This window comes from Xenopus tropicalis, chromosome 2 (genome assembly GCF_000004195.4).
Source record: "Xenopus tropicalis strain Nigerian chromosome 2, UCB_Xtro_10.0, whole genome shotgun sequence".
NCBI lineage: Eukaryota > Metazoa > Chordata > Amphibia > Anura > Pipidae > Xenopus > Xenopus tropicalis.
In genome coordinates this window covers 111590479-111606980 of record NC_030678.2, presented here as the reverse complement: position 1 = coordinate 111606980, position 16502 = coordinate 111590479, and the positions used below count along the sequence as shown (strand labels likewise).

The following is a 16502-nucleotide window of genomic DNA, read 5'->3' as shown; positions in this document are numbered from 1 at the left end:
AACGATTTGTTGGTTAAGCATTTATTCTTGGGGTATAGTTTTCCTTTAAGCATGCATTTACAAAGATGAGAACCACAACTTGTCCCTTCTCTGGGAATTCCTTGTACAACAGAACTCACCATAAACCCTTTCTCAGTATATCTCCTCTGTTTGAAGTTATTAGTTAGCAGCTGCCAGTGGACCTTTGAGGTCCAACCTTTGGAAAGGCTCTCTTTGCCCATAAAAAGGTTACAGATATAGAAAAGAATTGGTGTATCAGTAGTCAGTCACAACAGTCTCAAAATTATCTAAGGCAGAAACATTTAAAATCTCTTTCTTTCTAAATGACCTTAATGCTGGGCTATCAGGTGTATCTAGGAGGGCAAACCAGCATTCTCCCCAAATCTCATGTAGTTAGCCTTAAGGCTGAATCTGCCCTGCCCGGTTCAATATTTTATCAGTTAATTTCTTCTCTGAAATATTTCTAATTATTGTTATTTCTAATCATATTTATGAACTATGAAAATAATCTGGTTCCTGTACAGGAACATTTCACTACCCCTTTTTGAAAACTGTATAGTGGTCATGGGTGGGTAATGAGTAATAAAATTGAAAATGAAATTACTGATAAGCTTAAGTAAATGTATATTTATGGATAATTATGAGAAGCACCATATTTGTCAACATAAAGTTACTTTTTGCTGGGACAACAATAGATCCAACAAAAAAAAAAGTATTTATGAGACAATGTCATGTCCATAAAAAAAGATGGCTGGGAGGCCTGTGTTGCATGTTGACAAACCTTCAGTTCTACCTTATAGGCTGGACACCTCCATAGTAAAAAATAAAGCACCTTCTGAGGTTTCCAAGTAATAAAAGAATTGCAGGAAATACATGTGCGCTATATGCAATTTTTTTGTTGGTAATTGACTATGTAGGAGGATTCTCCATAGGGAAGCTATGATGCATGTCCATTTCTCTGCCTCCTATCTTTTTAGTTATGTGCTTAAGCTGGAGGGACAGACCTGCCCAATGCAGCTCTGTAACCTACCCAGCCACTTTGTATTGAGTCATGTTGGCTATATGGCCTTGACTGAAAACTTTTCACAAAGATAAAGACAATTGGGTTCAGATTGCTGCCATGACTTGATATAAAGTACCAAAGTTCCTGTTTTTTTATTATTGGGTTTATGCCACCTTAAAAAACCTTTTTGCGGGCTTCTAAGCTGCATGGCAAGTTCTAGAACTAGACAACTGGAACATATAGTTTACCACAAAGCTTAGAAACGTGCTCTTTATACTGTACTTTTATAATATTCAGGTGGATAGTCCTGTAAAATTCCCCAGTCTTAATAGATCTGTTGGTATTGCAAATGCACCTTTGTCCAAGCGTTCCTTTCCCTCATTACTTCTCACAGGCAAATCTCACTCATTCTTTTAAGTTCATTTTCAGGACCCAAAATTGTTGTTCCTCCAGAAGGTTTTGCCTCTACTCTGATTTAAATAAAACTAGATCGTGAAACACAAAAGTACTAAATGTATTCTTAAAAAGATACTTCAATCAAACACAACTTATGCAGCTATGCTTTTGGAAAAACAAAAAAAAAATTGAATCAGCTGTTGAAATTTGTGTATTTTTAGCAAGGTAATGATAAAACAAATCTTTTGGATAGAAGGAAATAAAAGTCCCTCATTTATGAATAATTCAGCCTACTTAAGAGATCAACACCAGCAAAATTTCTCCTATCACCCCATTTCATCTCAAAAATTGTACATTTGGGCGTAAAACCACCCGTACCAGAAGTGACAGACAGTTTCTCATTACACTAATGGGGGCACCACAGGTGTTTTTGCACCTTCCATATGTTGACAGAAATCAGCCAGTGGACAAAATGACTTGTCTGATATTAGCTTTATTTGATAAGTATGTCAAAGTCTTATTAAATTACATTTTACATTTGTATGTGTTTGGCTATATGCGAGTGGTCATAATAACTCTGTTCTATAATAATATTTCTCCAGTAGGAATATTACTGTGTTAATAGTAACATATGCAATGATCTTTGCTCAGTGTGTGACTTGATAAACTGCTAATTATTTCTATTCCCTTCCTTTTTGGTTGGTTAGTAACTATAAAGGCATCTGTTTGACCTTGTTTTTTTGTAAACTCTCCGTTTCTGGGTCTGTTTATAGGGTTGTTCATAGGGTTTCCTCTAAAGGTGGCTATACGCATAGCAATTTCAATTGTTTGTGCGACCATTGGTCGCACAAAAGTTAATTCCCACCCTCCACCTATGTTCAGAGCTGAATCGTCAGATGTGGAGGTAGAAACAACAGAAATTCTCCTCCTTCTGCCGATTCAGCCCATAACATAGATTTTGCTCGGGCGCCTTCAATGGCACCCGATCAAAATGTTTTAACCTGGCCGATTGACAAGTCGACTGATATCCACACCCCTAGATGCACATGTGTGAACACCCCCCCCCCATGCGCCCGTGAACGCACATGCGCAAACATTTAAACCCCCATGCAGAGCAGTGGGGAGAGGTCCCCATTGCTCTGTATGGGAGCCAAATTTAAAAATTTTGTTGCAGCGGGTGGCATGCCGCCTCTAAATTTGTGCTGTTCTAGGCCTGGGACAAATCTGGGCCTGACCGAGTATCGTGCGAAACGAGGTTTCGTCCGTTATTCTTGGTGCGTGTATGGTCAGCTTTAGGTTTCACCGTTACATCCAACAAACAAAGGATATTATGATTGTTCTAATAAGACTGGAATCTTTTCCACTATAAAATATTTATGAAAATCCCCAAGTTTCCAGGACATTAATCATTACACAATATATATGTAGATCCCTTAAAAGAAAGGGTTTGGTGTTTTGTTTGCATTAATGGAATGATATTACCTTTAATCTAGATTTGTGGTTTAAAAAATTCATGTGGAGAGGAAAGGGTTGCATCAGTTCTCTAAATGACAGCTAAAGAGTGCACTGCAATCTGTGGTCTTAGAAAAGCATTAGGTCAGGACTGCTATCTCTATTAATTAGCTATCCCAGCTGGGCAGTGGGTAGGCAGCTGTTAAAGTGATCAATGACTTACCTAAATGCCATCTCGACTGATTCGCTTATAAATTACCAGCAAGTGAGACTAATGTACAGGTGCTAATTTATTTAAACTGTTCTCTGCACTTTTACATAGCATTAGAAACTGCATCTGGCACCTAATGTTAGCTGTCAGTTGTACTTAGTCATGCCTCTTCTAATGACTCTGTTCATTAGAAATGAGCACAAATTATGAAATATTGTGAAAAATGATACAGCAGATAAAATGGACACAGCAAATCAATTAAGAGAAATATTCCTGCAGAACATTCACACCTAGCAGGAGGAGAACATGCAGGTTTCTGAACAAGAGCTGTGATAACAATTAAAAAGCAATTGAAGAGAACTTGGCAGTATTATTTATCAATCTGCTCACATTGCGGTGGTGAAAGGAAGTATCGGCAGGTTAAGAGAGAGGATTAATCCCCTCCCAGTGCTAAAAGCTTTCATTGCTAGCATTCAGGAGACCCCTACTGTGGCACAAGTTGTTATGAACTTTTTTCCCACTAAACAGGCACTAGGCTTGGAAAACCCATTTATATAATCAATGATGAATACTAGAACGCAAGGGCAGAGAAATAAAGGGACATTGTTTTTGCTCACCTTGCAGGTAAGTGAGCCATATCTGTAGGGTGATATGTCATGAATTACAGAAACATTAAATATGTGGAAAATGAGTGTACAATCTCAATGATAACCAAAGGCAGGAAATTATTGTCTTTTCTAAAATAAAGGGGTAGTAAACATCAAAACTACAACTCTGCAGGTCAGAAATTAATGTGTATCAGAGTAGTCCAGATAATAAAGATGGGCAATTTGAAATCAAATTACAATACATTTAGAAAAACAATTTGTTTACAGTTGCCAGGGTCAGTGACCCCATTATCACAAAAACGAATTCTCTGCTGCAGGTTGAAAAACATCAAAATAAGAATTCCAATGGCTCCAAATGAAGACTAACTCAAAGATGCTTACAATAGGCCCATCCTAAAAGTGAATATAAAATTTAACATCCTCTTTAACAACCATTGCCGCTTAGCCCAACATGTAATAGCTACAGTACAGACTGTGCCAAGTTGGACAGGGGTGCAAATATAAGTGTATACATTAAAGCGGTTGCTCATCTTTAACTTAAAGGAGAAGGATAAGCTAAGTCACTAGGGGGTGCTAAATGTTAGACCCCGCCACCCCCCCAGTGATTGTAATTGCTTACCTGAGACCCCCGGCCAGTGCTCCTGTTAACAGGAGAAAACAGCACCGGGTGGGGTTAATGCAGGCTGTTCTCCTAACAGGAGCACCGGTTGGGGGTTTCAGGTAAGCGATAACAATCACTGGAGGGTACCTAACATTTTGGCACATCCCAGTGGTTGTAACTTTGAGACAATTTGCAGCTGGTCTTCATTTTTTATCATTTGTTGTTTTAAAATGATTTAGATTTTTGTTGAGCAGCTCTCCAGTTTGGAATTTCAGCAGCTATCTAGTTGTAAGTCTATGAAGATTTTCATTCATCCAGGTCATGGTATATCTAGTATAAATAAATTTAAAGCAACTGGACTTGTTTGGTAATCATTGAAGACGTTTCACTACTCATCCTGAAAGTTTTTGTCTCAGTGTGTTGCTAGGTTTGAAAAACACAGGGATGTGGTGTTTGTTGAAAATTCTCCTGAGTTTCTCCGACATTTCCATTCATGCAACTCTAACCTGTTTGAAGAGTTGCATGATACTTTGGTAATCCTTTCAAAGTAACTCCACAGCATTCACACCTCTGTGAGTTTCAGATGTCACCTTTCTGAAGAGTTACATAGTGCCATTGTGATTGGATTAGTGGAAGAGTATATATGCTGAGGACTTCCCATACCAGTCAGTTGAACTGAAGAAGCTGCTCGGATGAGTAGTGAAACGTCTTCAATGATTACCAAACAAGTCCAGTTGCTTTAAATTTATTTATACTAGATATCTAGTTGTAAGGGTACAAATTACCCTAGCAACCAGGCACTGATTTGAACGAGAGACTAGATTATGAATAGGAGAGGGACTAAATAGAAAGGTAACTAATAAAAAGTAACAATAAAATTGTAGCCTCACAGAGCCATCATTTTTGGCTGCCGGGGTCATTGACCCCCATTTGAAAACTGGAAAGAGGCAGAAGACGGCCACAAACATGTATTGTAACACAGGAACAATAAATCAGGAAATAACAGAACAAGATTTGTTTATTTAAACCATACATATTGAGGAATGACATTTGGAATGGGCAGTTTGGACCAATCAGGGTATAAGGCTTTCGGCAATAAGTTCCATGTTTGTAAATGTCTGAATTATATTATCCTACTATTTAAGTAAATAATGTCTACCTAATTTTAAAATAGAATTTCTAGGTTTCAGTCAAAACAATGTTTAGTTTGTTTTGAGGATTTGCTATTGGCTATCCTCAAATGTTCAAGTGAAAATACGAAAAGGAACTGAAGTGCAATTCATTTCATGTACCATTAAAATCTCTCCTGCAGCCACGGCATGACCCCATGATAGAAAGGAAATTTCTCAGTTCAGAGAAAACCACTTTACAACGATATGACAACACAGTGATAAACTATTTGATCCTGCCTCTCCTATATCAGGCAGAAAGCTGGGCGAACAAATACGCTCGCACCGCAAAGCAATGTATTCTGCCTTGTTTCGACAGTTTGATTAAAATTCACAGGAAGCAGAGAGAGAGTCAAAGCAGAGTTAAGGGCTTTCAATATGAAGCTCCACACTAAATTACTTCTCCAACCAAGCAGTTATACTTACATCAATATCCTCTTGGGTAAATGTCTCTGGATCTTCTCCCATCATGTTGGCTAAATGTCTCTTTCCAATGTTGTACTCTTCAATCTGTTTTTTAATAAAGGCCTCTGTGTACTTTTCGCATCCTGGGGCTGCAACATTTTTCCTGTGTACTGTAGCACTGTTATGTATTAGTCGAGAAGCCTGTGCCAAAATGAGAAAGGGGAAAAGCGCATTTTAATTAATTTATCAGTGTTTTCTGCACAAACAAGGAATTTTAACAATATATAGGTTAGTGAGCCCTCAACTTCATCTGTAGTATTATAGGAATACATACAGTAGGTGAAGTACAAGGAGTTTTAAGCCACAAAGCTGCATGAGCTAAAACAGAAGTAAATATTGCTCAATCAATGTGCACATCGATCCCCTCCGAATAACTTCCGGCACTCGCATTTACCAAAGCAATGTTCTCAGAAAAAATATTTAAGCAAATGTAATTGTTTAACTGTATTTTGTAAAGAACCACTAAGGTTGCTATTCAGCTAGGTAGGAAAATCAATATGAGTAGAGCATTACACCTCAGCGTGATAACATGTGCACTTAGCTCAAGAGATTATGTCTAAATGAAGTTTCTATCAAGTTCTAAGTTTCAAAAAGTACTTGTGCTTATGACCTGATTTGATTAAAATCTAGATAACTGCAGTATCATGAGACAGAAGGAGCAAAGCAATATCATGAACTTCCACATTAGCTTAGAAAAGCAGTATATATACTATATATATGCCCAACTTGCCCAAATGGGGTGGGTGGGTTATTTGCACCCCCAGTAAAGATGCACACACAGCAGGTTTGTTTGTCACAAATACAAAGTGCAAATACAACTAAACAGTAGAGACAAGTGGTTGCTTTCTAACCCTCAAGACAGCAATTTAGGGAGGGCTTGACCTAGTGACAAATGATTTGGTTTTTCTTCCAAAGAAACGGAGGTGTTTTATTTGCCCTTAGGGATGATAGATTGCCTATAATTAGAACTGCTGATCATGCACTGAATGCAACCATTTACCTAAACATGACACATTATAGGCAATTCATTTAATAATTGATTCCTATAATGGAGCTCTTTTTCTTATTAGTATTATTGTCATCACAATATATCCAGACCCATTACCTGACTAGGCAGTGTCTTATCAATGATTTAAAGGGTCCAATATAGTTTAAATTTGCAAAACAATTTGGCTCAGAGGCAATTAATTATTATGATCATTTGTTATTATCTTTCATCATACTCAGGGCTATTTCTTGCTGTGAGGTACATTACTAGTCATGTACAATGAATCCCACCCGTTGCAGCTTCAGCCTGCTAATTCGCTCTTCTTTCCCTATTTCAATTATAACCCTTCTTGGGCAGTTGAGTGCCACAGTTTTGTAAGCTGGAACAGTGTCACTATCCTCCCTGGAAACTATACCCATTTCAATACAGGACAATACCTTGCTGGTTCTTTGTGCTGTTGACTTGTTATAGTCCCCAAATTGATTTTATTTTTTTTTTGCATTTTTTCAAAAGAAATGTAAAGTTATTTGTAATTGCAGGTGAAAATGGTCTCTATTCTCTTCTCTGGTTTGAACTCTTAAAAGAAAGTAACAAGAGTCTGCTCCCTTCCAGGGCTTTAAATCAGCTGATTAAAACATTGTTTCAAAAGTAAAAGTCATGAGGCTATAAGCAGACAGATATTACTTTTAAAAACAATTACATTTACAAATAACTTTGACAAATTTTAATTCATGAATACTTAGTTACATAGTTAAGTTGGGTGGAAAAAAGACCGAAGTCCATCAAGTTCAACCCTTCCAAATGAACCCCAAGCACACATAAACCTATACTGACCTATCTATACACTCAAATACATAAACTATATATACCAACATCAATACTAACCGTAGATTTAAGTATCACAATAGCCTTGGATATTATGCTTGTTCAAGAACTTATCCAGGCCTCTCTTAAAGGCATTAACAGAATCTGCCATCACAACATCACTAGGAAGGGCATTCCCCAACCTCACTGCCCTCACCGTGAAAAACCACCTACACTGCTTCAAATGGAAGCTCCGTTCCTCTAATCGAAAGGGGTGGACTCTGGTGCACGTTTCATTGCCTGTCTAGAACACTTCTAATGTACTTGCACAGAGTAATCTTGTCCCCTGTAAGTGCCTTTTTTCCAGAGAAAACAACCCCAACCTTGACAGTAGTTTAAATCTTCCATCCCCTTTACCAGTTTAGTTGCATGTCTCTGCACTCTCTGCAGCTCATTAATATCCATTTAATGTGTAGCTCACATTTATATTATTTCTACCAAAGTGCATAACTTTGCACTTTTCAACATTGTCCTTCCTTGCTAACAAGAAGGGATTCACCGAATCCACTATTTTTGGTTCCTTTAAATCCTTTGTATAAGATTGGGCTGAATACTGAACCATATCCTAATTTGCATATGCTTAAAAAATTTTTTACTTTCATGTTTACATGACTGAAAGTCACATGATTTTAATATTCAGTTTGGCCAGGCACTTGGATTTAGACGAATCTGAATCCTGCCATAAAAAGGCCATATCAAATCCTGCATTTGGTGCATCCCTACTTACAAGAGATATATACTGATGTATACTTGTTAAGCAACATTTTAGAGATATTCCATTTTCCTTCTGTGTTTAACGCTATGAAAAGCCTTTTCCAGTTGATATATTGCAGAGATGTCCTTATACTGGCAAAGTCTGCAAGTCATTAGCAGTCAAGTTATTTAGCATATTTACAAACCTAGTAGCTTTTTCTGACTTAGCCAAGCCATTACTCCAATCAATGTCTGGATAACTGAAGTCCCCCATAATAACAACTTGACTTAGTTGTGATGCCTCCTCCATGTGTAATAGTAGCTGGGCTTCATTCTCTTGGTTTGTAGCATACACCAATGAGAATTTTTATTTTAACCTTTAGCTCTGCTGAAATCTCTACCCAAAGGGATTCCACACCCTCCCCATTGCACATGGCTTTAATTCTGGCTTTACTTAAAGACAAACTCCTCCACTCTTCATAATCCCTCTATCCCTTCTAAAAAGGGTGTAACCATTTACAGCCCAGTCACATGTTTCATCCCACCAGGTCTCAGTGATACCAATGATATTATAATTTTCAGCACATGCAATAAACCCCAGCTCTCCTGATTTTCCTGGCAAGCTCAATATATTAGCAAAACTGAGTAACGGGTGGCTATATCATTTATGTTAACCCCAAAAAACTGGAAACCATCCAAAAGGAAGGTTATTTCTTTTGTTAGCTACATGTGGACAAGGGCAAAGAAAATCAGATTGTAAGCTCTAAGGGGCAGATTTCCTATAACTCCATAATTTCTCATTTTCTTTATTTTCAAATGCGACTAAATTAGTTTCGCCGAATGTCTAATGTGTAGTAAAAAAAAAAAAAAAAAAGGCGCACGGAACAATTAAGAAAAGTCGTGATTTTAGGACAAAACCCAGCAAAACCTCTAAAGTCTTGAGACAAAAGAAATAACTTCAAGGAGAAGAAACAGGCCTTTGCAATTCTCAGCAAGTTTAATCTGGTGAATTGTCAAATTTGGATTTTTAGCCTTTGAAATGCACAGTAAATCTCTGAAAAGTTGCAGCGTTTTTTCTCTGCAACTTTTTGAAAATAAATTTGAATAGAGTTTAAAATTAAAAATCGATAGTTAGTAAATGAGCCCCTCGGTGTTATATGATTATTTTCATGATAGCCCATTGATTCCATGTACCCTAGAGAATTCAGCAAGTCATTTCTACAGCATTACAGGCTGATAGTTCAGCACACCCTTTTCTCATTATACATGTATTCCCTGGGAGCACAGCATCCCGCGACTGCAGGCTGGCCATGTGCACGTTTCCAAAAAACTGGGATCAATTTTACTGGGAGCCTAAAAGCATGTGCTTTAAATTTATTTCCTCTGGAGTTCCTAAAGAGTTGGTTAGTTCCACATGGCAGAAGGCTGCTTTTGGTGTGGACTAAATCTAATAATATAATTCTGGCTTTCTTTCTAATAAATCTTTTTATTAGAAATTCTAACTGAACCCTGTTACACAACACCAATTAAACAAGTAGACAGGACCATCACACAGAAGGAAAATATTGACTCCCCAAGAAATTGAAACATTATGTTATGCCGTTGGAAATTCTTTTAAAGATACACACCATCTTCACATAAGGTTATGCCATGACACATAAGGTAAATTGCAAACAATCAAACTTATATACAAAAAAAAAACAGATCAAGGTTCTTAATTGAGGTTCGCCCAATCTGTGTCCCTTACTGAAAAAACTAATATATTTGACTGCTGCCAGGCACAAATATAAAAACATGTCTTGTGCCAACGCATCTGGGAGACAGGGTAATTTGCCTTATCCTTTAGCCATATCTGGACAACTGGACTACCCCAACTCTTTAAGATCCAGCATCACTTTTGAATTCATTAGTATAACTTTTAAAGTAGAATCTATACTTCTAAACATAGCAGGTCCCATAAAACCAGAACTAGGCCAAGGAATGAAGGCACCCAAGGCAAGCCCCCAGCATTATCTGCCCACCCCTGGAACACTCCCCTTAACCTCTCCTACCCCGTACTTCTCCCTCAGCCTCTCTAAATCTACTGCTGCCCTTCACAATTCCTGATCATCATTTTACAGATTCTATATTTATATTTAGTTTGGCAAGATTATTTAATAGGTCACTTAATATAATCTTAACTGTTGGTTATTAAGTATTCATTCTAAAGGTATAATTTTCCTTTAAGTCCCTGTGACACGCATGAGGCACGGAGCTTACACACACCCAAGACAAAGCATACTTGCTAGCTTACATCTGCCAATGCATGGACAGAGCTGAGAGTTTTACGCTCACACTTCATTTTTTCTTGTCAGGTGTTCAGTGAATAATGTAAATCAGCAAAATGTATATGTATTGCTGAAACATGATCTGCTAGTTACAATTTCAGAACATATAATTTTCCCTTTTTGCTTCTTTGTCCAAACTGATTACATCAACAATGAGGACCTGTACCACTAATGCTGCTAATAGGAGACCAGAAATGTAGCCTCACAAAAATGATTTCTATGTCTATCTCCTTATGAAAGTATATTAAAAGATGGATCCAGTCCTAAATATCTCCATGACATATAATGTAAAAATGTTCTCTTTGATTCTCTTATTTTCCCTAGGCCTCAACTTCCAGCATCTTTCCTTCAGATAATGGATGGACCTATTCTAAGCCACTTTTTAGATGGCCTTCATTTTTTTTATTTTATTTTGTATCTTTATTTCAATTATTGTCCATCTTCTTCTGGTGCTTTCCAGCATTGCTTACTTTTATTTTCACCCTATTATTTATCTTTCATTGTGGTTTCACAACTGCTTCAATTGCTAGGGTAATCAACCCCTAGCAATCACTTTGGCTTCCAAACGTAAAGGCGTTGTTCACCTTAAAACTAGCTTTCAGTATGTTACGGAATTGGCAGTTCTTAGCAACTTTTCAGTTGGTCTTCATTTTTTATTGTTTTTTTTTTGTTTAATTATTTGCTTCCCTCTTCTACTACTTCCAGCTTTTGTAAGGGAGTAACTGACCCCAGCAGCCAAATACTAATTTTTTTTTTAAAGCTACAAGCTCCTGGTTATAGTTTATCCTTCTATTCAGACCCACTTCTAGTCATCTTTCAGTTTTCTCATTTAAACAATTGCCTGGATGCTAGGGTAATTTTGACCCTAGCAACCATATAGCTGATAGAAATCCAAACTTGAGAGATGCAGAATAAAGCAAAATAACTTAAAAACAACAAATAAAAAATGAAGACCAATAGGATTTTCTACAACATGCTAAAAGCTAATTTGAAGGTGAACAACCCATTTAAGACCTGTAGAACAAATAATGTAATTTAAAAACCCCACAAATACACTGATTCAGATCTTTCTGGATAATGGGTTTCCAGATAAGGAATTAACTCAAAATATACTTGCTTAAAGTGACTACTATTATTTAGAAACATGGCTCTTTTGTCTTTCCTTAAAAAAAATAGGGTTTTGCTATTAAAAGAGTAAGTGTACAGTAACTATTCATGCACAGGAGGGACAAGCAACTTTGTTGTGGGGATTTTAAGCAAGGAATGAAAAATCACTAGGGCAGAGGCATTCAATAAAATATTTGCTAATAATCAGTACAAGATTTTTTTTCCTCCTTTTGTGCGGATTTTAATTCTAATTTTTCAATAAACCTTTGCCATAAATCCCTTGGATACCCATTTAGGATAGCATTTAGCACTGCCTAAATTAATTTCTTCAATGATTTTCAGTATTTATTTTTCCTGTTGGTTAGAAAGTATTTATCCCAGAGACCATATCATTGTGAATTGTTACAATGACAATCTGTATTTCATTATTTAACAGCACGTCCAATTCTGCCACAAACATGAAATAGAGGCTGCCAAATGTTTATGTATTAAAAAACGGATCAGAAAAATCTGGTTTTACATGAGTTGCAATGTTTCAACTGCAGCTGCTTGGTTTTGGTGACATGAACATACAATGACTTCAGTTTTATAGAACCACACTGAGGCAGGTTTATGAAAGTTAGAACTGCTTTTCATGTTAAACTGTCCTATTGTTTCCCTACAATTATGAAAAAAATTGTAATGACTTTTCATCAAAGTCAAATATATTTTAACAATGTTTCACTTATAAAAGTATTTCCCACTTCCTCTCTGTTGCAGCGCAGCCCTGGGTTGCAAGGTTTGTTGGTAATAATGTACCCTTGCATTACTGGGGGACTGGTGGTGTGGCCCCTGGTATCCATACCCTTATCTGTTTCTTGAACTGCAGTGAGAAAAAAACATCGCCAGGCTTCGCTGCATTAAAAAAAGTGGCTAAATCTAGTGTTCGGATGGCATAAAATAAGACACACCTTGAATTTGCTTTATTTTAGTTTTTTTTTTACCATTTTTTTGTCTAATTATATTTTACACAGCATAATAAATAGGCCCTTTAGTTTGCCCAGGAGCAGTAACCCATAGCAAACAATCAGAAGGAGGAACTTTCTGGTCACCTGTTTAAAAGCAAACATTTTATTGGTTGCTATGGGCTGCCGCTAGTGAGCAAACTTAGTGCCTTTCATTACATGTGGGTGGTTAGGTTTTAACACATGGAAAGGAGCACAAATCCACTGATAGCAATGTGCCCACTGCTTTCAGTCTGCCCTGTTAGAAAACTCTTCGTTTCTAAAACAAAAAAAACAAACAAAAAAAAAAAAATACAGGTATGGGACCTTTTTTTCAGAATGCTCAGGACCTGTTTTTTTCAGATAATGTGTCTTTCTGTAATTTGGATCTCCATACTTCATACATCCAATAAGAATAACATATATCTTAGTTGGTAGCAAGAACAATATACAGTTTTATTATTACAGAGAAAAAGGAAATATGTTTTAAATCTTTGGAGTCTGTAGGAGATGTACTTCTGGAGCTATATGGAAAACAGTTTTCCGGTTAACAGATCTCGTAGCTACATCCTCGGTGAGTGCTAAAAGGGTTTAATTCTCCTTTAATGCAAAAATTAAAAATTACTTATACAAATTGTATTATTTAAGAAAAACATTTAAAATGCTATTGGATGAGACAAGATATAAATAGGCCTGACCAGACATGAACTTTTAAACTTACTTGATATCTTACCGAACCCTGGCTAAATATCAGTCGGCCAGACCACTGGTTCAGCCCCATATATGGGCCAATAAACAACAGACTTGGTCGAGAGCAAAGCTGTCCAACTTCTGTATTTCCAAGGGCTACCTGGTGGAGGGTCAATAAATGGAAGCCAGTTTTGACCACTCCCCTTTTTTAAATCGCACCCACTTTTAACAACACTTGTGTTACCACAAGCGATTTTAAGACCATACCCACATTAATAGTGGTAGCACATCAAAAACCCAAATGGTTGGTCCTCATTGTAAGGATATCACCCTTTATTCATATGTGAAAGAAGTTTATTATGTCATATTAACATACCCTTAAATCCACATGCCTCCCATGTGGATAGCACAGCATCCCCCAGCACATAATTACACACCTTAGGGATCATATAATGACTATTTCTAAATGCAAACAAACCCCTGCCAGGTTCACCTCCCACAGGCAGCATAGGGCAGGCAGAGTATGGCACACACAGGCAGCATTGGACAGGCAATACACATAATGACACAATGTTGGCATTGCTCCTACAGTTTGTTTGAGGTGTGAACAGCTGAACAATGTGGGCACTTACAGTTCACTATTGTGAACAAAGCAGGAGGAGAACAGAGGGGACTAAATGGTGTAAACAATACAGGGGCTTACAGCCTGAATCTAAGGTGTGAACAATGCAGGGCCAGTTAATCTCAGTATTGATACCATTTAAAGCTTACACAAAGGTAAGCAGTCAGAGTAGCCAGACAGGTGGGAGGGCGCTGGCGGCCAGTTGGACAGCACTGATCTAAAGGAAGAAAGGCAGCAATAAATATTGGACATATATAGCCAATTTAACATGTAAAAAGAGCAGCAAAAGGCAAAACAATAAATCTAAAATGTTAAACATAAACACACTTTACATAAAAAGCTTTCTTAGGAAAGCAGAAATGGAATAGAAAAAACTAGGAAAAACATGTATGTACAGATAATTTATTGCTGTTTTTCTATTGCAAATTGTGAATGTTTTTTTTTTCTATATCCATAGCTGATAAACATTATTATGGAAAGCCTTGCCTGGGATAATGCAGAATATCAAAGTCCTACTTCAGATCAAATTGTCAATAACCAGTCCAGCAAAGGTCTGCTTTTAAAGCTATTGCTCATCTTATTTCAAGTAATTTACGGAGAACAAGAAGAAAAAATAAATGTGACCTTGTGATGATATTTTTCCATACTGAATATAATAACTGCACTATCAGGTTCAGCCCTTGTTCACTGATGCAAAACATTCTGATCAATTTATAAAGGGATGCACACATTATTATGAGTTAATGTGGAGTTCACTAAATATTAAACTGCTAATAAGCTTCCTCATATATATAGTGCTACGAAAAAAGCAGATACAAATAGATTGTTATTTATTTGTTGGTAATGATGCCATTCAGTAGAATGCAGATTTCTTTGACACATCCCTACACCAGTGATTTTAATCATCAACCATGAGGCTGCACAGAAGATACCTTGGAGCCTCAAACAAAATGCACCAGAGCGCTGGTCCATTTTTTGAAGAGTGACAAGTTATTTTTTTATGTACTTTCAAATGTGTGTGTGTGATTATTTTATCTTGGTTTAGGTGAATTAAAAATTTAGGGGTTATTTTTTTTTTTTTTTACATAAAATATGATTTTTTCCTCCCCCACACAAAGGTTAGGAAGAGACCATGTATGCAATTTACACATCTGTTTCCTGATTTGCTTAAAAGCTGGGGGTTAGTAGGTATTTAGCTGCCTCTCCCTAGATAAGCCACAAAGACCATATAAAGCAACCAAAGCAATCATATTACCCCCAAAAATACAACATACAGTATATGGTAGGAACATCCAAGTTCTCCAACAAAACAAGTATACCAACAGACAATAGAGAGTATCAAAATGCAATAAGGATGATCAGGAGGCTTTTCAACCAAGAGGAGAAACAGGCAATAAAGGCAAAATATTGAAAGAAAATATCACTTTACATGATATAAATGCATGAAACCCTTCCCTTTTTAATACTGAACACAATACATTGTTTCTCAAGACATAAACGTATGTTCAGCAAGTAGTACAGTAAGGAAATGACACAAAATCAGCAGGATACTAGGTTTCCAAGGAAAGAGACATCAGAAAAGGTATCTCATTATCGCTGGTGAGTCCTCCCAGTATATTTCGTTTTTACTGTTTCAAAATGAGATAAAAATGTCCCTTAAAAATGCTTTTTTGAAATACTGAAAAAGCTCTCCATTCAAAGATTTTCTCTTCTTAAGCACTTAAAAAAGCAGCTGGAACTTCTCAAGGAACTGTTGCAGCTAACAAAACCCTATCAAGCCAGCTTAGTCTCAGTTTTGCAGCTTTCAAATACTAAAACACATCTCAATTGAAGAAAGCAATTTTTCTATATAACAAATCTGTCTGGGGACACTTTATACATGAATCTGCTCCACCTCTCTACTCTAAACTGTTTCCAGTACCCAAAATAGAATTTGACATTGCCCTTAAACCAGCTCACATGAACAGATTCCAATAATTTCAATAATTCAGCCAGTAACCATATATGACCTGCTATCCAGAATGCTCGGGACCTGGGGTTTTCCGGATAAGGAGTCTTTCTGTAATTTAGAACTCTATACATGAAGTCTACTGAAAAATCATTTAAACATTAAATAATCCCAATAAGATTGTTTAGCCTCCAATAGGGAATAATTATACCTTAGTTGTGATCAAGTACAAGCTACTGTTTTATTATTACAGAGAAAAAGGGAAACATTTTTAAAAGAATTATTTGCTTATAATGAAGTCTATGGGAGATGCCATTCCCGTAATTTGGAACATTCTGGAAAATGGCTTTCCGGATAAGGGATCCCCTACCTGTA

The 16502-nt window shown here is 36.9% G+C and overlaps 1 protein-coding gene across 1 annotated transcript in view; it reads right to left on the bottom strand.

The window, feature by feature from the left end:
* Window positions 1-16502, bottom strand: part of mrps9 (mitochondrial ribosomal protein S9) — a 50463-nt gene that overhangs the window by 32072 nt on the left and 1889 nt on the right. The window contains exon 2 of the mRNA XM_002941154.5: window positions 5867-6046. Coding sequence (XP_002941200.2) covers window positions 5867-6046 — 180 coding nt within the window. The remainder of the gene's footprint in view (window positions 1-5866; window positions 6047-16502) is intronic.